Genomic DNA, 27,554 nt, shown 5'->3' on the forward strand with positions numbered 1-27,554 from the left:
AAGTATCTGAGATCTTTTGAACAACGTGTGTCAAGACAGACTCAGAAACACTTCACTAAAAGAAACAACAAAAATAGCAACAAAGTGGCAAACGAAAAAAGAAAAGAAGCAACCATAAAACACAGAATTATGCTACAATGTTTTTTAGGTGACTGGTATAAGTACACAAAAGTTGTTAATAATAGCTTGCTTCTATTTACAAATACTTTAACACTGATTGACTTACAAGTGTCCACTAATGTTGTTAACAGCACAATAGATTTAATGCTTATCTTTTTAAGTTTCGTTTGAAGTATAATGTCAAGTATAGCAGTCCCAGCACAGATCAACGACAAAAAGAGCACAATTTTCTAACTGGATATGTTTGTCAGTCACTCTAATCCATGGAACTTTCTTACTCTCCAAATGCATATTCTATTGTTCATAGCAGCAGTCCAGGGTCAAAATAAAATGCAGTTAAAAAAAAGAAAAAGGATATTTGCACAATGGAGAGGTCTCTGGAGAGTTTAATCAATCCTAGTAAACAAGATCACATGGCTAGTAGAACTATCTTCCCTCTCTTATGTGGTAAAACATTGTATCCTCCATGGTGCTAACACAAAGTTATGGATATCCCTGCTATAAGGGGCATAGTTGTAGAGATCTATTGAATACATAAAGCTCTGACACACACAGTATTAGCATGTCTATTTAGTTTAAAGTTATTAGGTCCCATATAGCCTTTTTCTTTTTAGAGTTGGTGCTCCTTAGGACTCTCAATAGCACCTCCTGCTTGCTTATAAGACTTCAGATTTGCCAGAGGAATGTCTGTCATGTGGCTGCCATTGTTGAAATGGCCTTCGGTGGAACCATACTGCTTACGGTCATTGAACTGGTTCCTGTTGCTATCTTCTTTCCAGGCTCTGGTCAGGGTGTGCCCATTCACAAGCTTGTCCTTCTTGACCCATTCTTTCTGGGGTGCAAAGGTTGAGAGAGGTGATTTAGGGTGTTGATATGGACCCAAGCCAGGAGGCATCCAGCAGTTATCAGAGTGACCCAAAACCAAGCACTCTTGAGTGCACATCTCTGTAGCTTCAGCTAATCCTCGGGGGCCCAGAGGCCCATCTGCAGAGGAAAAGAGACAAAATAAGGAAAGAAAGTGATTAGAGTTTTCATTTAAAATTATCTCCTTAGAGAAAACATGCATTGGTGATCTCGTTTGCTCATGAAAATTGTATTAAGGTAAGCAATTCAAAGATATGATCCCCCATCCTTTTAAGAATAACATAGGAGGAATAAAATTCCTTTTACTTGAGGTGAGAATTATCTCTTTTCCTTAAGCCTTCATTTATATCTAGAGATACAGACAGATAGAAAAATAAATAGACATACATGAGTAAACAGATATACCCATGACATATCATTTCTGATGAACTTTTTCCATGACATATGTATTATTACTGATTTATGTCCTACTTCTCCACAAAAAACTCATATTCATGAGAAATAGTGAAAAGTACAAAAATGTTATGTGCAATGTTGAAATATATGCTAACATATTAACTCCCTGAATATAAAAAGTATTACTTGAAATATAACATTAAAAATAAAATGTTTTTCCATATAAACGTGTGTTTTTAGTATGAAATCCCATGAAAATAACTTTGCAACATTTTAAAAAGTTAAATAATCATTTTAAAGAATGTTTTAACTAAAGTATATTACTAAAGATACACCTGGTTGACTGGTTGACATTGTGAAATCCAAGTAAATAAAGACACCATTTGCATCCAAAGACAACATGTGGTACCTTCCAAGCTTAACCTATTTTCTTGATTTCTAAGTGCATTAAATAACACAAATTTCACTAACGTGAAAGTCTAGCTAAGTTGCAAATTGGATCACATGGAGTCTAATATTCAAAGGGAAAATAAGTCATCATAGATATTTCTCTTCTAATTTTTTTTTTTTTTTTTTACCAGCAGGCAATCTGAAACATTTTAACCATGAGTTTGAAAGTAAACTCATCTCTGATTATGTAAAGAGGACATCAGTTCTTTACTGATAAACAACAAGTGTCAAATGGTTAAGGAAAAGGTTTTTTTGTTGTCATTGTTTTTTTCCCTTGATTAAACAGTCAAATGATAAGTGGTAGCTTGAAAATTAGGAATTGATTTTACGAATGAGGTTAAGTGGATAGGCAAGAACGCCTGAGGCATAAAGCATTTTCAAAAGTAGAGAGTCGTCAGAATAAAAATGTAGAAAAAAATGAAGAAAACATCCCTGAAAGTTTTTCTACTCAACTATTAAAAGAGCCAACAATTGGAATGTAGGTCTTTGCTAAAGTCCAAGTTAGCACTACTAATATTTTTAAGTGCCCAATAATTGTGTGCTTTTTATATTAACATCTATTTTTCTTAATAATATTCTAGCTATTTCTTACATGTTAAAAAAGAAATACCTGCTGAGATAGGTAAGAGTTGGTGGCAAATATCTGAGACCTCAACACACAGACAACATTAAAATGGACACTGGATGTGGAAAAAAAATATGCCTAAAATGTACTCTTACATACAAATGGAAATTTTAGTCTTTTTTGAAATCTAAAATCTGCTCTTTAGAATAACCTTAAAATTCCTTCCCATCTGACCCATAGTCCCATCCCCTCAAGAGCAAATAGTTTTATCTTTTTAAACATATGTTCATTACGTTCATTAAAACTATTTCTCTCACAAACCTCAAATGATTACTTACTTCCTAGGATATTTAATTTAATCTTCTCTATGAGCCTTTCTCTGTCCTCTGAATTCTGCCCACACTTTAAAAGTTCAAACTAATTTCTCCCTTTTAGTTTCGCTTTGGTGTGTTCAGTGACTCTGTATCCACAAAGCTAACACATTTTGCTCAAACCAATCCATGCCCCTTACATCAGGATCGCAGGCCTAGAAGATGCTTTTTGCCTGGCTTGTTTTCATTTAATTACTGATTCTTTCAAGGGGCAGCTTGCTTCCCAGGTACCACAGCAAGCTTCCCTAACTTTGCCAATTAATGTTTTACATGCACTTGGAAGATTTCCACAGATCTTCCCTTACTAATGAATAACGAATTTCCTAATTGAGCTCACTCACTCAACTCTTACTTTAATGACTTTTTTTTGTCTTTTGGGGTACAAAAGACAAAAATGTCATTCATTAGTATACATTTTTATTTTTGTTTTCTCTCAACTGGATTTAAAATGCATTGATGGATAAAACCAATTTATTAGCCTTCTGATTCCTCATAGTGCTTAGCAATAGCAATGATCTATGAACAATGTTAATTGTTAATTAAAATTTTATGATGTTGAAAATGTTCTGAGAAATTATTAAAGATATCCTCTGCTTAAAAGGCAGACCTTAAGTAATTAGAAGATTCTGATTTCTCAAACATCATACCAAAAGCTTCCTCAACAACAAATCTCTGCCTTAGCAATACTTTGTGATAGTTAATAAATGAATTATTTAACTTCTCTGCTAAATATGTTCACTCCTGGGACTTCCCTGGTGGTTCAGTGGTTAAGAATCCACCTCCCAATACAGGGGACATGGGTTAGATCCCTGGTCAGGGAACTAAGATCCCACATGCCGTAGGGCAACTAAGCCTGCACACCGCAACTACTGAGCCTGTGCGCCACAACTAGAGAGCCCACATGCCGCAACTAAGACCCGACACAGCCAAAGATAAAAAAAAAAACTAAATATTAAAAAAAAAGTTCACTCCTTTCTAGACATCAACAGAGATAATCACCAATTTGTTGTATAATATATATTGAGGCCTATGAATCAATCCTTAATTTTTACTTTTCCAGAATCATTAATAAGTTTTTCTTTTCCTGTTGATATCCCCAAAGGAAAAAATAAATTATCAGCTACCTTAGAAATATTAATAGTATCAGGTTTTTATTGAGTACATAAAAAAGGGAGAATATCCAAGATTATTTTTTAAATAGTCTTATCCAATATACATTGCCATCTTATTAAATTAAGAATATTACCCAAGAATTGAGAACACTAGGGGTGTGTGTGTGTGTGTGTGGGTGTGTGTGTGTCTATAAGTATATGTGGACCCTAAATCCTCAGCATTTAATGACACACTTTAACAAATAGAGTATATTGTTTTTCAGAACTGATAACATTTATTTATTCTATAAATATTTACTGAGTATTTACTATATGCTGACCCTGTGACAGACACCAGGATTATAGCAGTGAACAAAGCAGATGTCAACACTATCCTCATGGAGCTTTGGGTCTATCCTGGGAAACAAATAATTGCCTTAAAAGCAGTGAGCCAAAAAAAAAAGCAGTGAGCCAAGAGAGGAGAAAAATGTGTCATTGGGAAGGAGGTAGGGTTTAGGGAGGCTTGTCTCTTTAAAAGACAACAGAGGGGCTTTGTTTCAAGTTCCATTTCTACATTTTTCTGAAAGTTCTTACAGATAGCTGACAATTTAAGACATTTACAGTTAAAATTTGTGTGTACTGTACAAAATATTTAACCTGCAAAAATGGTTTTTCCATTAGATAATATTAATTGATCTTTGAAAATTTTACTTATGATTCATTCTTGTAAATAAATTTGAAGGCTTTTAATAAAGTCTATACATAAATTTACAGAAGTTTTGTGGATTCTTAGGTCAGTCTTTTAGGTAGCTGATTGTTATATAAAATTTAAAGATCCATCGAAAAGTGCGACACAACACAATGATGGCACTTGCATGAGGGCCAGTTTTTGTTGCTTATAGCTGCCCTAAAGGAGAAAAGGCCACCAGCCAGGGCCACATAGATGGTTATACCAGGAACAGGGTAACAACAAGCTGGAATTCTAGGGGGTAGTTTATGTATGGCCAAGCAGGGTGGAGGTAGCTAGGTTTCCAAGGCCCTTTGTGGATTGACTGATTAGAAAAATTTCTCAGGCTCTAGGGCACAGAGTCTCTTTCAAGATATCTGGTACATTACCTTTGGGGCAATTAGGGTGGGTGCATAATGACCTAGAAGTGTGAGAGCTCTAGAAGGGAAGTGGTGGGATGTGGATTTGCTGAAGAAAGGAAACTGACCAGCTTGTAGCCAGGGCCACAGAACTGAGTCAAGACAGCAAAAAAAGAAAAAAAAAAGGAGAAAAAAAAGAAAGAAAAATGAAAATATATATATACTAAACTACATTATAACAATTTGCTTATGTAATTGAGCTGCATTGCTGGAAAGCTTACTTTGTTTATTCTCTGACAAGTGTTTATTTTGGGACATGACATTAAATAGGGAAAATTTTACTCTTTTTATTTGGACCTATATATAATTTCCAGTGGTTGCCCTGAAACACACACACACACACACACACACACACACACATACACACGAGTTTTATTTTGGGAAATAACAGTGCTTCCAAGTTTTCTTCCATAAAGTCTGTGTCATGAATTGGTAGAAAGAAAAAAGAAACATTTTTATTATGAATTATTAAAGAGAACACAGTCATTCTACTGGTCCCTTGAAAGTCCTGGTCTTTTAAAAGTTTATAATCTGAAGCATTAAACATTGAATAGTTTCCAGTTAGTTTTTCTTATTTTTAGAACAACTTACTGATTTGTCTTATACTTTTAAAAAGGAGAAAAACATTCTTTATAAAGCATTGGTATTTAATATTGTCATTTTCCAAAATATAATTGAAAATAATTCATGATTCTCCATCAAATATATAGCATTTAAAACGTCAGGAATTTTTTGCTAATACTGCCAAAGTTATATGCACTGAAATATTATCCCTTATCTTTGACATATAATTATTTTTAATGTTACCACTATAAGGAATCGTCTTAATTGATGAATAATTATATTTATTTTTCATAATTCCCTCAACATTGAATATTTAACATGTATTACATGTGTCAGAAATATGCTGGATACTTAATAAATTTTGAGATGGTGTGTGTGCATGTGTGTGTGCTTGGTGCATGTGTGCACTTATGTTTCCCTGTCTCTCCAATTTTTTCATAAATTTTGAGGTCCTATTTGTGTTACATCATACAATATCTATTTAGAATCCAGATCAGGATTTAAAACTGCTTATAAGTACTTTCTATAATTTCAGCATTATACCAATCTGTTTCCTTTTTCTCAAAAGAAGTACTTAAAATCCCCCATCATGATTTTTTTAACACTGAAATATTTATTGATTTTTTAAAAAACCTAAATTATTTGTCCCCTTTAACAATCTGCAATCTATGAGTTTGGTTATCTTTCTTCATTTTTTAATGTATAAAGACACAAGTGCTGATAAAACTGTCCAAGCCATCTGTCTCTGCATTTAAATGTTGAAAGCAAAAACAAAAGCACATAAAAAGCTTCTTGAAAGTCATCTCAGTTAATGTTTATATCAGTTCTCAATGTATCTCCCTCTCCATCTTTGCTGCATCTTCCTGTTCAAAACCAAACAAAATACTTTTCCTATGATTTAGGCATCAACAGCTGTCATAGAGCTGCTTGAATTGCTGACTTTTAAAGATGCAGGTTTAAAATGTGAGATTATCCAATTTAATGGATCTCCAGCTATACTTAAATGGTAGAATACTTGAATGAGCTTTGATCTCATTTTATTATACCCGGAAGCAGAACTGTTAGTTCATTGATTAACTCACTGCTATAATTAACATGTACCTTCTGGCCTGTTGTCCACTGCTTTTCAACCTGATGGTTTGAAACCCTTTAATTCCAAAGATCGAAACTGATAAACTGATATTTTTTCAAAAATCATGAGACCTTTCATATTTCTGGTTAGGTTTCATACTATATGACGGTTTGCACTTTTACATGAATAAATTTTCCTTAGAATTTTTACTATTGGGTAAAATAAGACTAAACAGACTGTGAAAATTGAATTTTAAAATAGATGTCATTTTTATATCATTTTGGTTCAGATTCATCACATCTCACTCAATTTTTGTCTCATTCAACTTTTAATGTAGAAAAATACCTCTTCCATGCAAAACATATCTGATTGTCATGTTATAATGGCCTTTTTGTGGTTAAGAGCATATATCATCATTTTTATGCAAAACATTTGTTAAGTTCCAGTTTTTCTGTATTTTTCCCAGAAAAGGTACCTTAAAAGGTAGCATGAGTGTAGTATGCAAAGAGTTGTGCATCACTAAACATCTTAAAGTGAAAGATGCATCCACTGATTTGGACTTGCTGAAGCAGTTTGCCTGATCTCTAGGCACAGTGATAAAATTTCTTTCCTTGTTTTAAAGAAATTTCCATTTTTAAGAAGGCTTTTATCCTATAATTTTGCTTTGTACTTGCTATTAATTTACTGAGAAAAATCTTAATTATTATACTTGCTCCTTTTCTTACTCAATCTTCCTATTAAAAATTTCAGGGAAACAAATATTCTCACCCAGTACACTTTTAGATAATTTTAGTATCTCTAGGAGACCAAAACCAAAAAATTAGTATTTTTACTGGCTCATTTTCACCCTCAGTTTATTTCTATTCTTTTTAATTTTTTGTGAGACAATATGTAGTAGCATAACAATTTCTTATCATTTTCATGGATTGCCCTGAATGGAAAGCTAAAGCTAAATATTTATGGAAATCTGCAGGGACCTGAAAGAATGTCAGGTAACGTCACTTGATAGGCCCCCCTACTGTCTCCACACACTATGTTTATTGATCAGTTGCAGATACAAATCAAATTGATTAATTTGCTTCCAATCTAAAAACAGTAAAAGTTAATTTTGAATATGAGCATTGGCATGAAAGCAGAGGAAATCATTCAACATTACTCACTTTCCCTTTTGATACATGATCTCTACTTTAGATCACATTATCCTTGTCCAACCAATATTTTAAAATCACTGTCACACAGGAATAAGTATCGGTTATTACCCTGCTCAGAAAAACAATCAAGGGGTACAAATTCCACTGCCATTTAAACTCAGATTTGTATATAAAATAGTACAGCATAGTTATGTGGATGGTCTAAATCCAAAAGTAGATTTGGCAAACTTGGGTATACCTATGGGAAAAACATTTCTCATTCATTCACTGAATAACTTTTGTTTGATCTCATGTTAGGTTCAAGAGATTCTTGCATAGAATATCTAAAATCAGAGCTAGTCCAGAAATCTCAGGTCACATGATCATCATAGTTCAAGCAAATTGAAATAGATTCGAGCCCCAGTAAAATAATGAATTTGCATGAACTTTGTGAAAGTAATTTTAGATTCCACGTCTCCTAGTTTCTCATCTAAAAATTGAGAGTAAAAGACTAAATTCTGATTCATGACCTCTACCAATCTCTTATTCCTTTATTAAATATCACTGTGGTTTGTCATAGATAATCACATTTTCAGTGTTATTTTCATTCTACTAATGAGAAGTCCAAGACAGGGCAAAGAAATCATAAATCAATTGTTCCTGTAGATTAGTCTATTACTTAGGTCACATATAGGTGTTGGAATGTGAAAGTATGATTGAAATAAGTATTTACATTTCTCAGTCTAAGTAAAAACCTTCATCAGAGTTTTCGTTTATGGCTCAAATTTAACCCAACATTGTGAAAGCGTCTGCAGTCACCTTGAGAAACAAATGCAGAATTCCCACACAAGCAGGATTTGAAAAAACCTTTAGTTAACAACTAAACATGGATTAAATGTTTTACACATTCCTCATACAGATTTTTTTCCTTGGTCACAGATGAAAAGTCAACATTTGCAGACGGAGACAGTCCAAATGCAATAACACATAGCCAGCCCGAGCAGCAGATTCTCTGCCAGAGAGGATATTGCTATTTGGACAGACTTTATAGCTCACAAAGAATGGAGAGCACCTCCTTATAAATCTTTAGCTTTCTTCAGCATGGCATGAATACCAGCTCCCTTTTCTCTCATCTGCTAAAGCTAATTGATGAAAAGAAAATATCTTTGATTTTATTTATTCACCATTAGCATTTGATGTTGCAATCAATGAAATGACAATAGTCTAAGGTTATTGATTATTTAAATTAATTCTCAAATTTTGACAAAATGGCTTGTATGAAACAGCTCATCTACATTATTGCAGACCATATTTACTTTCTTCTATAGTTTACGCTTTTCTTTTACTCATATTTGATATCATTCATTTTAAAAAGTTACTCATATACTGATATTTCCTGAATTATTCTCCATTTCTTACAATTCACATAGTTTCTCAAAAAAACATAGTAAATCTTATTTGATGTGCAAAAAAATCTAAGGTATTAAGAAATGAAATAATTCTTTACAGATGAATTTCAGGCTGAGATACAATTTTTTTTAAAAAGCAATTTATATAATCTTCTCTCCCCTTAAAAAACTCTCAGGTGCTTGTCTGAAACCAGACAAGTAGTACACAGTACTGTGAAGTAATTTGTCTTTACACACTTTCCACTCTTTCCCAGATTTCAGGTGTATTTAATTAGAATGGAAAAAATAAACTGGTGAAGTTCATTTTTATTTGCCCAGTTCTCATAATTTTCACCTGGGACACTTATAACTGGAGCCTTGTTCCTCCCCGAGTCTCTGGGTTAGAGATTCTATTTCTTATGGTCTCCAGAGGTCATAGTGATTAGTCCCTGGTTATTTTAAGCACTGGGGAATTTGGGGAAAACATTTTGCTAAGTTGTTAAACATTTAAAGATTTCATAAATTATATATTTTAAAAGGTGTCTGAAAGATTCTTTTTTAAGTGGAATAAGTCATCAACTATGATGCATGGGATCTGTAGGTGTGTGTGTGTGTGTGTGTGTGTGTGTGTGTGTGTTTACACATAGATGTTACCATAACTTTGAATTAATAAGGTATAGATCAGTGTTTCTCAAATGTTAATGTGCACAAGATCCACCTGGGGAAATGGTTAAAATGCAGAATCTGATTCAGTAAATCTGGGGTCCTGAATTCCTCCATTTCTAATGATCTCTCTCTCAGATGCTGCTGCTGCAGCTCCTCTCTTGGAGATGTGAGCACATTGAGTACTTACCTACCTCCATTGGGTACTTTCCCAGTGTTCTACGCAGCTAAAGAGACCAGAGAACCAATACTTTTACTCTCTGTCTGCCATGTATAGCAAGAAGGGGGTTATCTGCAAACTAAGAAAGGGGATCTCACCAGACACCAATTTTGTCTGTATCTTGATCTTGGTCCTTCCAGCCTTCCAAATTACGAGAAATAAATATTCCTTGTGTAAGCCAGTCTATGATATCCCGTTATAGCAGTTTGTACTAAGACAATGGCAAAAGAGGTTTTGCAGATGAAACAAGGACACTCATCAACCAACAAAGCTGATTTTTAGTTAATAGACAAAGCTATATTTATAAACTATATTTGGGCCTGACATAATCATGTGAGCTCCTGAAAATCAGGGAGTTTTCTCTAGCTATTAGCAGAAAGAAGCTCAGATTCAAAGCACAAGAAGGACTCAATATTCCACTGGTGTCTTTGAAGATGGAAAGGACCACATAGAAAGGATCTGAGAGGAGCCTCTAATTGCTGAGAGCCACCCCAGCTGGGCAGCCAGCGGGACAACAGGGATCTCAATCTTACAACCATAGGAACAGGATTCTACCAACAATCTGCGTGAGTTAGTTAGAAAATCAATTCTTCCCCAGAGCCTCCAGAGAAGAGTTCAGTCCAGCTGATAACTTGATTTTGGCCTTGTGAGCCTCTAGGCATGGCAAGCCTACTTGGACTCCTGTGATAATAAATGGGTGGAAACTGAGATAATAAATTTGTGTTGCTATAACTGGCTAAGTTGTGGTAATTTGTAACTCATAAATAGAAAACTAATACAACGTCTGTCTCTTACTCAAGATACACAGTCAATCAGCAAGTTCTTTAGTCTATCTCCCTTCCTGAAAACCCACCACCTCAAGCCACTATTATTTCCTAGCAGGACTTCCTTCTTTCACTCTGTGACAGTCTATGCTCTAATCCTTAACTAGAGGCATGTATATATAGTTATAAGTAAATAGGTAATAGACTCATATTAGTTTTCTATTGCTGCTGTAACAAATTACCACAAACTTAGTGACTTAAAATAACATTCTCCTACAGTTTTGGAGGTCAAAATTCTGAAAATCAATTTCACTGAGCTAAAGACAAGGTGTTAAGCAGGCTGCTTCTTCCTGGAAACTCTGAGGGGAAAATCCATCCCCTTCCTTTCTTCAGCTTCTAGAGATTGTCTGTGTTTCTTGGTTTCTGGGTCGTTCTCCATGTTCAAAACACATTCTCCAATCTCCACTTCTGTTATCACATCACCTCCTCTAACTCCTGCATCCCTCTTTTAAGGACGATTGTGATTACACTGTGCCTATGTAGATAATCCAGGATAATCACATCTCAAAATCCTTAATTTAATCACATCTGCAAAGTCCCATTTGTCATGTAAGATAACACAGTCACATGTTTGGGGACAAGGATGTGGATATATTTGGGAGCTATTCAGACTAACACAGCATTTAAAGCAGAACACTTCATTCCTCTGCTTCCAAGGACTTCAGAGTAAAAGCTGCACTCCTTCTTGTGACCTGGAGTCCCATATGATCTGGCTCTCGTCTAGCTCCCAATGTCATATCCGTACCCCACTCTGCCACCTTCTCTCCTTAACCCCACCTTACTCTCTCTGCTCAGCTACACTGACTTGCACCAAGATTAATTAGGTCTCAGGACCTTCAATTTACTATAATTTGTGCATTGGCCTCACTTCATTTAGATGTTTACTCAAATTCGATTCTTCATAGAGGCATTTTCTGATCACCTTATAAAAAATAATATCCTTTACACCATTCACTCTCTATTCCCTTACGCAGCTGCATTTTTCTGGATAGCACTCATTACTACCTGTCACAGTGTATTAATTTGTTCATGGTCTAGCTTTAACAGTAGAATGTAAGCACTGCAAATGCAGGTAATTTGCTTTTAGGTAACTATGTCCTCAACACCTGTTACCATGGCCTGGCATACTGTAGATAATTACTAGATAGATTTTGAAAGAAAAGAAAACATGAAATTTGTTCTGAACCCCAAATCAGTGAGCTAACATAAAAACTGTATGTAAAACATTGTGACAAGTCATTTACAATCAGAAAATAGTTAATAATCAAATGGATTTACCTTTACATCAGAAACATTGCTAAGAGTTCACAGCATAAAATTTTACCAAGATGATACTTGAAATGTCTAAATGGTATTAGTAAGTGCAAAATAGCTGCATTCAAAAGTACTTATGTGCTACCTTACTTTGGGTCGAAGCAAGTAGAATGCCCCAAAGTGAAACATAATTAGGTTGCTTCCTGTATCCCACTGAACTGCTTAATCATGCAAGAAACTTCATAATTCCTCTCACTAACTGAGTTCTTTAGATGCTTTCAGCAGTCCAGATTCACAGGATACATAACAAAACAATTCTTGAAAGCCTGACGATACCAAAGTAATTATTAGCAATTATTCTGAAGCAGAGCTCCAATGAGATGCAGAAAGGTATGCAGAATTTAGCCCTTTAGTACAGGTATGTTCAGGTAAATGGGAGGATATTTAGAAAAAATTTAATTTGATTAGGGATTGTATTAAAAACCTAAAAGTAGTTTAGACTCCATTAATATATTGACTTACAACCATTAAGGAATGAAATTACTTTTCACAAATTTTAGGGGAAAGTGTGATTTTAAAAAGAGGCTAATATGCTACATTAGATTACATGTAGAATACCATGGTGTAATTCATTGTTTAAATTTAGTTGTACATAAAGGAAAACTACTCTAAAAATGAGAAGCATAATGTTATATTTTGAAAGAATCTCCTAAGGGGACTGTTGAAAATGTCATTACTTCATTATTGAAAATGGCTTGTATAATGGAGTATTGTGGAGAGAAATCTTGCCCTCTCAGGGTAATGCATAGGATTATCCATTTCGATCTAAATGTATGTTTATCTCCGAATGCACCTTGCAAATCCAGAGAAATTACTTCATTAATATAGGTCTTTAAAAGATAGATTTCTCTCTTAAAATGATAAGAATTACATGTGAATTTTATAACATCTATATAAATTTGGCTGAGACTTTCTGCAGTATTTTCTGTTCTGCCTGTTGCCCATCAGAGACTATAATTTTCTGAGGATAGGAAGACAAGTTACTTTTCTTTAGTATTTCACTATTTTATTGGTAGTTGACCATAAGTCCCAACTTCAATGCATATAATATTGCAATATTTATCATCAAAGAATATTGCCATTATAATTTTATAAGATATGAATCATTTATCATTTTTCTGAAACAGAACAATGTTGTTGCAACATCAACGCACTTGCACATTTAATAAAAAATATTTAAAATTTTCTCAAGATTAAGCTGATGTTTACATGCAAAATTTTAGGAAAACTAGTGCTACTCTCAGAATAAAGCTTCTTAGTGAATGTAAGAAAACAAAATAAGGGAGAGGTACTGTCACTAATTCTGTATCAGGGAGAAAAATTTGCGGTAAGCAAAATTTGACCTTGTCTTCTCAGGTATTGTCTTTTTTCCCCTCTGGTTTATTTCAATAACTTCTTTAGAGGAGTTGTGGCTAATCACATTTGCTTCCTATCTAGATCTGTTGTCCCTTTGCAATTAAATATGTTTTTATTATCTTACAATCTGTCTTGTCAAAATGACCTGTCTCTTGGGCATAATTGGTGGTTGGCTGCTCTGAGAAACTCATTAATCTTACAGTGTTATTGACCAAAATGTTAATTGCTATCCTTCGGAGGAATATCTGCACTTCGGTAAGAGCCTTCCAGAGCCGCTTCAATCCACACATATGAATGCTTGAAGCATCATGGCAGAAGAATGTGATTTTGAGATAGAGAAGGCTTTGAGGCATCCATCAGATCACAATGTGAAAGTGTGCCTCCCTGCGAGCTGGCATAGCTTGGGTATCTTTCAGTGTTCTGGCATGACAGGACTGGCACTCAGAAGGGTTAAGTGAAAAGAGTTTAATGAAGGGACTGTGGAGTGTGGGCTAGGAAAGTGAACTAAAAAGGAGTAGTAAGGGAGGCAAGGACCTGAAAAAGTAGGAAAATATTACCATTCCTAGGCCTGAAGAGATAAGGAAAGGGGTGGGTGCAATGTGCCTGGAATCTAGAAAGAGCTATGGAAGGTTTGAAGAATTTATTCAGGAAACCAAAAAGTGAACAGGTGAGATAACTTGAATATATAAGAGCAAAGGTGGGAAAGTTTTTTGTTTTTGTAAATCACCATATATAAAGCCAATAAATATCCTTTGAGATAACCTTCCAAGTGGAATTCAAACTTTAAAGGCCTATCTGGTCAAAACACAATTTCAAAATCCTTTATGGTCATCTACCACGAAACAAGACAACTGTGATCAGTTTGGAAACTATACTTTCTATTAACTATATATAATATGTAAGCCAATTATTGGGGTAATAACTCCAAATAAATATTATTTAAAAATTCAGAGCAGCCTTGTGAGTTGATGAAAAGAGAGCTAGTAAGAATGAATGGAATATTCCATTGTCTTTTTAATATCTCAGTAAAAATTCTTGAAATGCTGTTCTTTATATACTCACCAAGCACCACACTCTGTATACATGGATCATTACAAAATAACTAACCCAGTATATCTTCACTGGAAGTAAAAATTATTAGTAAATTTATAAATCACTTTTCTGTGTCTTTTTTGACTTTATGCAGTAAAGTATGGTTAAAGCACTTAATTCCTGTTTTGAGTTCTTGAGCTGGCTGTGCCTCAGTCTACCACATCAATAAAATCACAAGACAGCTGGCCCTTGACAAATATTATCAATACTACTTAGGATGTCAGTTCGTTTCTCTCTAATAGAAGTGAACTGCACAATGAACCTTTATTTTTTAATCTAGATGACAGACAAAGGTTTTGAGATCTGTGAACCTCTGGCAAGATTTATAAAGTTAACTTGTCATCTAAAACAATTGGTATGGCTTTGGTTCAAAATTAGGCACTAAGGGTATTTTTTATCTGGCTGAAATACTCCCAGAATGTTCTCCCAGTCAGCATGGAATGTAAATAGAACTCAAACAAACAGCATATTCCACAACCATGTTATTGCTAATAAATTACTTGGAGTTACTACTTGGGAAACATCTATATGTATGTATCCATCTATCTATCCATAAGCGTGCTATCTTAGTTACAGTTACCAAGTTGACAGTCGCATTATTTTAGTTAATATAACTATATTATGTAGGTCTTAATTATAGTCTCCAAGCCTCCTTTTACTGAAAGATGGCATAGATGAAAAAAGATGTTATTGGATTAAACAGACAATTTAAGGTCACAGAGATTTGAGCATCCTCCATTTAAGCCAAGCTACTGAGTCAAATTTCTTCCCCTTTCAGAGCATTTTTCACTAAATCAAAAGCATTACTTCTTGGTACTTACTCTTACAGCCCTTAAAATGTATTCTCTCCTCCCCTGAATATGCTACAAACACTTTATGCAGAGCTTAAGACACATACCTGGCGTTGTTACATGATCATGCCTGATTGGCTCCTGAAGTGAGCTATAAATATATATCAGTGATTACAAACTGCTCTTCAAAATTTTTGACATAAAGTTGAAGAAAGCCAAAACCATGAACTAGGAGACATACAAGGATTTTTGTTAGCTGCAGGGTGTTAATTTACCATTAGATTTTTCTGCTCATGATAAAGATTCAGTGATTTTTAAAAATTCTGCTTGTTTGCAGAGGGTGAGAGGTTGATATTCTAATTAATTTTAGAAAGAGAACTAGAAATGGCAACTATGAAATATATTTTCTTTATATAAATAACTAGTTCTGAAATTGGTATCCAGGTGCATGATCATGGATGAAGGTCAACATGACACTGATAATGTATTTGTATTCATATAAACTATTGTTGGTTGATGGTCATCACTACTATTTTAGGAGCTAATGCTGTTTGAAAGTGACTTGCCTGGCTGGCTTCCTATGCCAGAGCCCTTTGAATCCCTAGGATGGTCAGGTCAATACATAAAATTCAAGGCTGTTTTCCTTTGTTTGTTTAATTAAAGCAGTCACTATAGATGCACAGGTTGTGTTTGTAAACATATAGAGCATTTTTTTTTTAACTTGTTGTCTCTAATTGCTTCATGATGAGATAAGCAATCTCTGTGAGTGTTTTCTGAACTCTTCTAAGACTTAAAATTACTATTTAGTGGGTTTTTTGTTTTTTTTTTTTTCCTTCTAGGCTGCTTAAAGTTTCTTCACTAGCTCACAGTGTCTATTGTACCTAGCTACAGCACCAGTGGACTAGAAATGTGCTAGGCTTATGATGCTACTGCCTCATCGACTATTATTAACTCTAAATCATAAGGGAAACTGATAAAGTGACCCAAATTACATTTACAAGGTCATGTACTGTATTTTAGGGAGCATGGATGGTGTGAATATTATTTTTATTTGGAATTGATATTAAAATGGTGTCATATTATCTTTGCTGTTTTCCTGAAACACACGTTGGATGCTTTTTTTCTGTCAATGAAAATACATTCCTGAGCCATAGTATTCAAGTACCTAACAAAATGTACCAAATGCATGGAGAGAAGCCAAGCCATTCCATTCTCTCTGGTTATCTCAATAACAGATGTAAATTAATCTGTGATCATTTTGGCAGGGAAGATCAATATTGATTGTGAAAATGGCCACAACTCAGTTTCTCACACATAAACACTGCCCAAGTGTTTAAAGGCATGAATCAAAACTCTGGCACAGTTAAGTTCAACTTGAGTGGCAGCACTTAGTGAGGTTAGGGACTGGAAAACAGGCTGGATTTGAGGTAAGGTGGCAATTTATCCCTGCTTATGATTTACCACCTTGTACCAACACATCTTTTTTTGAGCCATCTGCTTCCTTAATATCATTAGAGAACAAGGCACAGGCTACATTTCCTGTGCTTATTTAACAGCAGAATTGTTGGTGACTGCATGGGTACAGTCCTTATGAATTCAAGAACTTGTATTTTCAGTTAGGAAAATGTGCTATACGAATGTCGGAAAGGATGTACTTTAGTAACCAATAACATGAAGTTTTCTGAATTAGATCCAGTGATTTCATAATTAGCACTTAGTGGACATTTTAATTTCATTTGCATATGCACATATGTTCATTCTTAGTTTTGCTAACCAAACTAGATGTATGAAAAAGCCCTATATATTTCATGTCCAAATGGATTACAAAATCTATGAGTTGGTAAAGCTCCCTGGCTCTTTTTCTTTTTTAAAAAACATTCTTTCCAATCATACTTAACAAGAAAACTCCTCCACTGTAATTTATGATACATTATGAGTTCCATAATGTTCCATATGATACATTATGAGGTCCATTTTTAAAAGCAAAAATATAGTTTTAACAGAACTATTAAGTAAGATCAGGATGAAAAGAATTACTGCATTTCTGAGCATTAACATATTCAGCGTTCTTCTTTGTGACAAGAATAGCAGTGCAGATGTTAATTATGATGTATAGAATGACTCATTCAAGACACCTGAAATCCTTGGTCTTCATGCCCTCTTGTCCTCTGTTGGGTTTGATGACTGGTTTATGTAGGAAAATTACGAAGTGGATTTCTAACAGTCATTTTAAAAGAGAGTCTTCACATCCTCCACCCAATACCTTTCCAGAACATTGGCCTTTTTACTTCAAAAATTAACTTCAGGAAAGGAGCTATTATAAAATCTTCTTTGAGAGGGAGTCTGCACTTTAATCAGCTACTTATACTTGCACTTAGTGGATTAAATTATTAAAAAACAATTCTTGAACAGTGAGTCATTTAGAGGCGTTAGCAGAAAATCGAACTGTGTGCATGTGTAGAGAGATATTGCAAATAACAATAATAATATAACACAAATGATAAAATAAGAAAATCACTGAATCATTGTGTCACTGATAAAACAAGAGTTGTTTGGTTTTATTTTAAGGAATTCAAGTGTTTTGTTTCTTGACTTCTTTCATAATTTGAATTATTGCTTCTAAAGCACAGATTTTATGAGCACTGTGGAGATTCTTTTATGATAAACTGATTTTTATTTTAAGTGTCCTTAATGGTTCTGTTTTGCTTTGGAACTTATATTTTTGAAACCCATCATAGTGTAACATCTTAAGTAGGTTTTAAACTGAGTGTTTAAGGCAAAATTGAGGTATAATCAAAATACTCTTGAAATCCATTCAGCATGTCAAGTTGCTCAATTATAAGAAGCATGAGGGAATGGGGGACAGGCATTCATGTCACCCACAGCAGTTTACTCAGGGACATCTGCTCACTCTGCCAGGAAGAATGACTGGCAGAAAAACCTGGACTGTTTCAGCTATCTCCCTCTCCTCTCTGTTTCACTATCTTGGGCCACCAAGTGTGTGAAGTTGTATCACTGACACGCACATACATACATATAATGGGACTTTGCTTTATAAAAGGGTGGTTACTTTTTGGCTGCAATTCTGCCCTAGCTCCTACTGCCTTTCTTTTTATTTTTCCTAAAGAAGGACTAGAAAGGAGGAAGAAAGGAGAGACTTGAGCAGAGTACTATACATTAGAGCAGGGAACTATGACAGACCACATGAAATATGTGAGGCGGGACTTTCCTTTTGACATCTGGGAGAATAGCACCAGGGTTAAGATATGCACCATCTCCCTTCACTATCCTGCTATGTTCTCCTCTTAACAAGATGGAAAAAGGTAGATACATAGGTGAGTGTTGTAGATAAGACTAGCTGTTTTAGAAGTGTCCAAGAGAGACAGTAGAGAGCACCTCCCTCATTCCCGTCATTTTCGGTAAATAAGATGGGCTCAGAGAGGCAAAGTGACTTGCCAGCACTTACACAGCTCCTTTGTACCGGGACAGGATTTAGTGCTTCTAATTCTAAAAACAGTGCTGCATGCTGCTGCTTCTCTGTTGTTGACAGAGGACATTAATTTTAGATGAATGATGGTAATTAAAACAAGCATGACCAGAGTAAAATAAAACTATATGTGCTCACTAGCATAGTCTAAAGTGCAGGTGTAGCCATTGGACATTCTCTGTCATGAAAACATTTGAAAAGGTAGAATAATAGACAGGACAAGGATGGCACAGAAAAACTGATTGCAAGGTGAAGTGTTCTGGAAAGTTTATTTCCTAATCAAATAGAACAAAGTAACTTTATAAGCACAGAAATATGCTGTCTGTAAAGTGGAATTATTCAGAACACTGAGATTAATATAAGTCACCAAGTGATTGGAAATGACAGGTTTAGCACTGTTGAGTTCTCCCTGTCACCAGTACTTCTGGGTTGGACATCACAACCTGGAAAACTTCCTCATGCTGAAAATAAGTAAATTTTAACACACACATTTAGAGCATCTGTTATCTCTCACTCCGATTCTGGGAAATTAGATGTCAATATTTCCACTTTGATTAAGTTACTAATATTGTACCTTTAGTATAGTTCATGAAATATCATCTACTCATATAATATAAACAATAGTTTTCACTAGAAATCTACTATATTACTCACATTTTGGACAACAAAACAGGTAGGGTCTCTGTAGTGCAAACTTCATGTGTATTTTTTACAACATGGTTCCTAGCTACTTCCAGTTCTATATAAGAAATATGTGCCATTCCATTCAAGGGTTGGATTTTGTGGTCTTTGCTGAGAAAGAATCATTATTCAGGAAGCTAGGCTATAGATACTAGAAGGATAAACCCTGATCTTCAGGTTCCTGACAGATTGCTTCCCCCTTCCATGGGTTAAGGTTTAAATGCACTTATGATGTCTCTGGGACTTGTGATAGTTGTTTTTAGCCAATGACGTGGGAAAAAAAAAAGTTTCCAGAAGCCAAAAAATGTTAAGGACAGAGATAACATTTGTGCCAAGTTAAACTATGTCAGTTTATTCCACAATCAGAGCTGACAAGGTTAAATTTCTGATTTTCTTTCATTGAATAAGCCACCATTTAGAGAAATATAAGGATGTCTTCCATTTTCCTACTCTATAATTTACTTAGAAAAATGGCACTTAAGAATGATCCTTGTGTAGAAATACTGTATGTATTTTCTATAGGGTCACTGTTCCTGTTACATATATTTAATCCAAGAATACATCAGTGTAAGGTCACTCATTTTATTCAGAATTGTCAAAGTTAATGTTTTTGGTTGCTATTTAATGAATACAAGTACTTTCAAAAGATACTGAGAAAAAAGTCTCAACACTGGATCGACTATGCGATCTTGTGTCCATGGAGTTGCACTGAATTAGAAAGAAAGAGTTCTGAAGCAGAGGTTCATTACAGCCGTAATGAAGCAAAACTGGCAGATCATTCCCACCTCTTATTCAGAAATCTGACGTGAACTGTGGCTTATTTTTTTTCCTTGTAATATGTCTCAGGTACTTTATTCCTCTCATTATTCTATCAAACCTCCATTCAGTTTCTGGTTGTTTCACATTCAGGAAACTCTAACAGCCTTGTTTTCACCAGCCCCATGCTTCTCACATTTTTGGCTGGTCTGCACTAAACACCATGACAACAAAATTATATTCCTCCCATTACCTTGATTACACCTTCATAAGGTTTAAACCAGGGCATGGATGGTTAAAACTTAAACACATAATTATCCAGTCTTTCCCACTTCCATGTATTTAACCCCATGGGTATTCTCTTGGCTGTCTATTCCCCAGTCTCTCATCTTTCCCAGTTACAAATCTTTGAGGCTAACACCCATGCCCTCTACATTATTTTGTAAATACCCACTGATACCAGGGCAATTCCACAGATGAATAAGGCATCTTAATTCATGATCATTATACTCCCACGGGTGAAATTAATGAAAAAGGTATTATGAAATTTTATTCAATTTTTTATACTTTATAGATAAAAATAAATTTATTGAATTTAAATAAAAACAAGCTATTAAAATTATAAAGCAAATGCTTCCTCTCCACAACCAACCTAAGCACACTGCCTTAGTTTAAAAGTTGCCATTTCTCACTCGGACAACCTCAGTACATTGAGATTGGGCTCTCTCTTTCCACAGAGACTCTTTCCTTTAGTTTTTCTCTCCAATGAAGTCACAATCATCTTTCTTAATATAATTATCTTTCAAATGATTAAGACACTTCTGTATACAAAGCCAGAGAAATAGGCTTAAGTATCGCCTTAGAGAACTCTGAAACGGTCACACCAAGTCCCAGTTTTAAGAATGGAATCCCTGCTTATTTGCTTTGGATGCTAAGGAACAACCTCCATAACAACCTCACAAACAAACCGGCATGAGTTACACTTCTGATAATAGGGATGCTTTTGGTGTTTTGACTAATCTAAATCCCTCATCCTATACGAGAAAGCCGCGGCATTTTATTTTATAGTTGGTAGACAGGAGAATAATCGACTACTAATCTCTTTAAATGTGATTTTATTTACTTTGGTTTGGGGGAGCTTGCCTCTGTGAGTAGGAGTATGTGAGACCATGTGGTACAGGACTTTGAGAAGCAAAAGAAATTAGTTTGTCCTGAAATATGTCCTTCACAAGTCTTCCCTTTTTCCTAAATGTACCCTGTTAGCCACTCCTTTAAAAATATTAATCTGGGAATAACCAAAACAATGAACTATATAAATATGTGAAACATAGTCTCATGAGAGGCAGCCTAGTGTGGGTGAAAGAACTCTAGACTCGCTTCTGAGCACCAAGGTTCAAACACCTGTGTTATCACAGGCAGTGACATTGGGGTCTTATCTAACATCTCTGTACCGTTAATTCACCTCTAAAATTGTAGACAATGATACTCGATTCGTTATGAGGTTATTTTGAGCATAAAAATCAGTTGGATACATTAACTAGGTGACAGTTGTGCATAATCAGTATAAAAATGAAATGAAAGATATATAGCCATTGCAGCCAAATTTTTGTATTTTATCTTCCTCAGTTGTGAAACCTACAATAAACTTAGTTTTATTTATTCCTATGTCTTTAATCTTTCTAAAACTATTTGTATTTTTCCACAATCCTCAGAACTGATTTAGCATCACCTAACAAGTAAAACTAAAGGCTTATTAATTGGATGTCAGATGATGCCAAATTAAAGATCAATGTTGAAAACATAAATAAAATATCACTAACCCTTCAAAGAGCCCATTAGGTATCAAAAATGCATGTAGGATACTTTAAAATTAGTTGTTGCATGAAATTTATCAGTCAATGTTTAATCTCCTTAGGTTTACTCTCATCAAAGCCAGACATATTTTCTCTCTCCAAAGTATTTTTGAGCATCAAACAAAATGCTTTACCTAACTACTAACATTTATTACTTTTATCCTCTGGTTTTGTAATTACAGAAACCAAACAAAGGATACTTTTCAGTCATAAGTAATATCAGCTCAGGTCTGTGATTCAGTGGGTTCATGCCATTTAAACGCATGAGCACCTTGATAGCATCAGAAGAAAAGTACTATGAAAGTAAGAAGTGCCTTGGAAGTATGATATTGTCATTTATAGTAATTGATGCAGTTGCTAAGGTAGGACCTTAATATGTCATTTTCAATTACTTGATTTTATTTTTCATATAAAATACAGAACATTGACAATGTGATGTTATGATCAAACCTCTGTGGGTCTCAGGAGCCCTCCTGGGTTGCCCTTCATTCCCACTGAACATCCAGATAACTTGTGTGAGAGTGGACATCTGCATGTCTTCAGGGCAGCAGAGTGGTTTATATTCTTTCCAATTGATCCATGTTAACTGAGAATGGGTTTTCTGCCTGGATTGAGGACAGTCACCAAGTGTTAGGAGTATGACTGACAGCAGCAGCACGAGTAAGCACTTCAGTGTTTCAATATGACTTCTACAGTCAAGATGTGATTTTTCTTCCCTTAGACAAAGATATTGAATTGAGCTTCAAAGGAATAGCAAAGCCTATTTTCTTGGAGACTGGCCTTAAAAGTTGAATGTTCTTTTTAAAAATGGAACATAAAGAAGCCATTCTTAAACACCACTTTGAAAGACTGGTTAATATTTTGTCAGCTTTTAGTTAATCATTCAAAGATGCCATTTTCTTGCAACACTTCCTTTTACTATTTTCTTTTGTCATTTTCAAGAAAGTAAGTTTCAAATATAGTTCCTTTTTGGAGATAATTCTATATTTTTTTTCTTTATGTTCACTATCAGGATTTAAGAATCTGTAAAATGATAATTGAAGAAGATAGAGAACAGGTAGCAAGTCACACCATACAGTACATATTATTTAACCAAGACAGGCTTTCTACCAACTAAACCTTTATAATTTCAGTATTTTTACATTTGTAACTTTGAGTCAAAGCCCTCAGTCAGAGTTGCCTGTGTGACTGTGTGACAAGTAGATTCTGAATGCTTAGCAATTATTCTGATTTGTCCTGCAATGTGGAAAAGCTATGTTAAACAACTTGAAAAAAAAAAAAAAAAAAAAAGAAGTTACCATCTACTGATTCTGGGAGTGTGAAGATTCAATTCATGTGTATAATTTCAAGTGATTATCCCACTTCGCCTCATCAACCCCATCTTCCAGCTCTGTGGCCCAGAGGAATCTACCTTTAATGTTTTTCCAATGCCTTTTTCCTTGAGAGAGCGTAGCACACTAAGGAGAATGTCTCCAGCTGGTGAAGGACACCATGATTCATGATGCTCTCCAATGTCTTTCCCTGTGGCTAACACATGGAACGAGCTTTTAGTAAAGTGTTCAGAGTTTCCTTTTTAACTCTTTTCAACCAAGGGAAATCTTGCTATTTGTTGCTCAACTCTTAAGAGGTAGTGTGTGCCTACATGTGCACATGCGTGTTGTGGAGGATGTGTGTGAACATCTGTGTACACAGGTAGACCGAATGGAGAGTGTAAAAGCAAGGATTTCCTAAAAGTGATAGAGACAACACCATAAACATGAATTTTCTTTTCTCAGCTGAGGCACCACCTACTGAAGCAAAACAGTTATTTCTTATTATATGAAAGTACTGATTTCTAGAAGAAGAAAATGCATAACTTCACAACATCTACATTGAAAAACATCTGGTAGCTGTTCTGAATATAAACGTTTTATTAAACACTTAAACTGCATCTTTTCAGTGCTAATTAAATGAACTTAACCCAATTAGAGGATTAAAAACACTTCGTAAGCGCTCCATAGCAGGACTGCCTGAGAATCATTACGCTCCCTCACTCCTGCTCCTTACATGCCACTTGCACATGGCATGGATCACGGAAGTCTGTTCAGTGCTTATTTTGATAGTTGTTTCCTGTTTTTCTTTGCTCTTTAAAATCCTCTTGTCCAATAGCTTGGCCCTCGCGGCTTATTCAGGATGCTTGCTAATTCACTACGTAATTGCTCAGAGGGACCCATTTTCAGAATTGAAAAATAGGAGTGGGGAGATCTTCGGTTTCCTGCTGATACAGGGACATATTTAGAAGCAGTTGTCTATACAAGTGTCTGCCTCAGCATGTCCTGCGGCAAAATTCAACACCAGAAGCACTTGCCTGTGCTGCATATTTACCGTGTTTCAGACACTTGTCCTTTCTGCCAACACCTACTGTGCTTCCACTATGGCCCACTGGACAGATTTGTTGCCCGTGCTTGGTTTGTTTTTCCACCCTACTTCCTACTAAGTCAAAAGGAGGGAAATGTGATAAACAAAACCATATCTTAAAAGGAAAAATCAAGGACAAAATAAATCCCAGAAATAATTCTTTAGGATTCTTCTGGTATGGCCGAGGTAGGGTATAGACCTTAAAGACTTTCAAGCCTTATTTTTCACTTAAGAGGAAAAAATCCTGCACATAATCATACAATTCTGTATAAAACAAATGCCTGCAGTATGTTATGTGTTCAAGTACAAATGGCCTCTATTCATTACATCCAGCCTTAGCATAAGATAGCTTCTGAAATGATTACTATATTTTAAATAAAGAGGATACTGTTTAGAAAACATTAGGCTCACATCTGAAGCCTAGGTAGTTTGCTGGGAATAAATATATATTGTGGGATATTTTATGTATGTCTGAGATAGTATCTCACAAAATTCATTTCTCTCTTTTAAAAGAAAAGTATAGTCGGAAGCACCCTGATTAGGAACTGGTTGAATCAGTCTAAGAAAATTATGGACACAAACTTACACTATGCTCAGAAGAGAAGGTTTGTGTGTGCATGTTTGTGTGTATGTGTTTGTGTTTCCTGGAACGTACTCAGTTACTTAAAACAAACATTAATACTGCATGTAAAATATAGGGTAAACAAGTCCTTGTGATTTCCAGACAACTTGGGAGGCTTTGCAAATTAAAGTGGATTCATATCTGATTGTCACTGAAAAATAGTTGAGCCTCGGCAAATCCATTAACGAAAGGGATGAAGTTTGGCCAACAAACACTGAAATACTTTTATGGGAGCACTGTGGTCCCAAACTACATGAGTGCCAGAAGAAAGATAGATGGTTACAATAATTCTCTCTGTTTGATTTAATGTTTGCTGGAATTTATCATTAAGCATGTCTATGTGAACTAATAAACAATCATATAAGTGATACAAAATTCTCTGAGGATGCGATTTTAAAAAATTATTTTAAGTAGCATAAAATGGTGTGAGAAGTTTTATGACTTACTGAAAAACTTAGTTAAACTGGTGACCAAGTCAAATGAGTTGGCAGGAGGTTTGTGATTCAGCAGGCCTTTAGTGATCCCCTGGTTGTTTCAGTCACTGCTAAGTACAGGAACACAGCTAGGGACAAGGCAGTGTTCTCCCAGGAGGATTGTAATTTAGTGGCAACAAATGAGCAAACATGTCAGACTTTCTCTATGTGGAAACCTGGCAGCAGCAAGTTGCTTGGCAAGCGAGCTAAGAGACTTCACCTGAAAAAATATATATTTATTCATTTCCATGTTTTATTTGGGGCGTAAGCATTTGAATGGTTTAATGGAAATGGAGAGGAGATGCAGAAGGAAGGATTCTGTATTGCCTCTCTGCTAATGCAGTGAAATAACCAAACACTTAAAAATAATTACAGATGGTGATAAGTGCTATAAAGCTAAGGGAGAGTGTGCAGTGAGAGAGAAGAGTAGAGAATCAAAGTTGCCAGCAGGTGTTTTCTGAAAAGCAAAGAGAAGGCTGCTTTCAGTGGTCCCACTAAGAAGAGGAGTCGAAGGACTCTCCACACTTCCCTTGGTTCACCCAGAAGAAAAGTGCCTTCCAAAATGCTGAGGCATTCACGAGTGCTAAGTTACTCTCCACTTTGAAGTGATACTGCTGTGCCCATTCAGGGGAGACGAAGGGAACTAGAAACAAAAAGAACGATGCTGTATGAGAGGCAGAGTATGCCATGTTGAAGAGCCCTTAATCAAGCCACAGCGGCCTGTCCATGACCATCTCTATTTTGTCAAAAAAGAATGTTGTCAAGCCCTGTTATTAATGCAATCTGCAGAGTTCTATCATCATTCTTGAATCAGTAGAACTCACCAGGTGTTTACTGATTTATTACTTTATGTTAATTTATTCACTCAACAAATACTTATTGTGCAGACCTCAGTGCGGTGTTCTGGGGAAACAAAGACCTCAGGGGAACCCACAGTCTCACACGTGAGGCATACAGGTTGACAGGTAAGGTGGCAGATGCTATGACAGAGATGTACTCGTGTGCTATAGGAGCACTGAGGTCTGGCCTCTCATGGGAGGGGTGGTCAGGGCAAGAAGGGGAAGTGGCTCCTGGAATCAGTTCCATAGGAAGGGCATTTTGGGGAAGAGGAGTCAGAGGGGAAGGGGACAGGACAGCATGCGTTGGAAAATCAGCACAACTCTAAGGAAAGATTTATATATATCACCGTATGTGAAAATATATGTACTTATTAACTCTGCTCTTTTACAGAACTAAACAGGAATGTGTTTGTCACCCCTCATGGGGATGACAGGCTCATTTCAATGCAGTTCTAGTTTTACTCTCCTAGCATTTATGGCATTATTTGCTCTCTTACATTGATGCTGACAGATGCTTGGTTTATATTTAACCTACAGGTGGCATTTACAACCGCAAAGACTCTTAATTATGATGGAATTGAAAACATACAGGATTCCCGTTACAAGGAAGACTTTCTTACTAGCACATGTTTCCATTTAAAACACCAAATATAAGGTAAACTAACAAAGACAAGAGAAATAAGCATACAGTGTGTATACATTTTCAGGAGTCAGAATAGAGTTAATAGTCTCAAAATATTTGTCAAAGGATAAAACGGAAATTTTATTTTTAGCCTGGTCCCAGACATTAACTGCAGGAGCCATAGAAATCTGCAATGCCCTTTGTACACCAATATAACACTGGGGTAAAAGTGATGGACTAGACACCCCCAGTGAAGGCCGGACCAGCAGGGGTGCCAGGCTCTTCACATCACAGCCATGAGCAGCGGGTCTCCTTGCAATGCTCTTTCGCCTCTGTCTTGAAGTAGAAAGTGGAGTCCCTGAGGACCAGATACTTCTGTGAAGGAGAAAAATTACTTAGGATGGAAA

At 35.5% G+C, this 27,554-nt stretch overlaps 1 protein-coding gene across 1 annotated transcript in view; it reads right to left on the bottom strand.

Moving 5' to 3' along the window:
• Positions 1–730: 730 nt before the first annotated feature.
• Positions 731–27,554, bottom strand: part of LOC137751860 (protocadherin-9-like) — a 337,029-nt gene continuing 310,205 nt past the window's right edge. Inside the window, exon 3 of the mRNA XM_068526519.1 lies at positions 731–1,104. Coding sequence (XP_068382620.1) covers positions 731–1,104 — 374 coding nt within the window. The remainder of the gene's footprint in view (positions 1,105–27,554) is intronic.

Source organism: Eschrichtius robustus, chromosome 18 (genome assembly GCF_028021215.1).
Source record: "Eschrichtius robustus isolate mEscRob2 chromosome 18, mEscRob2.pri, whole genome shotgun sequence".
NCBI classification, from domain to species: Eukaryota; Metazoa; Chordata; class Mammalia; order Artiodactyla; family Eschrichtiidae; genus Eschrichtius; species Eschrichtius robustus.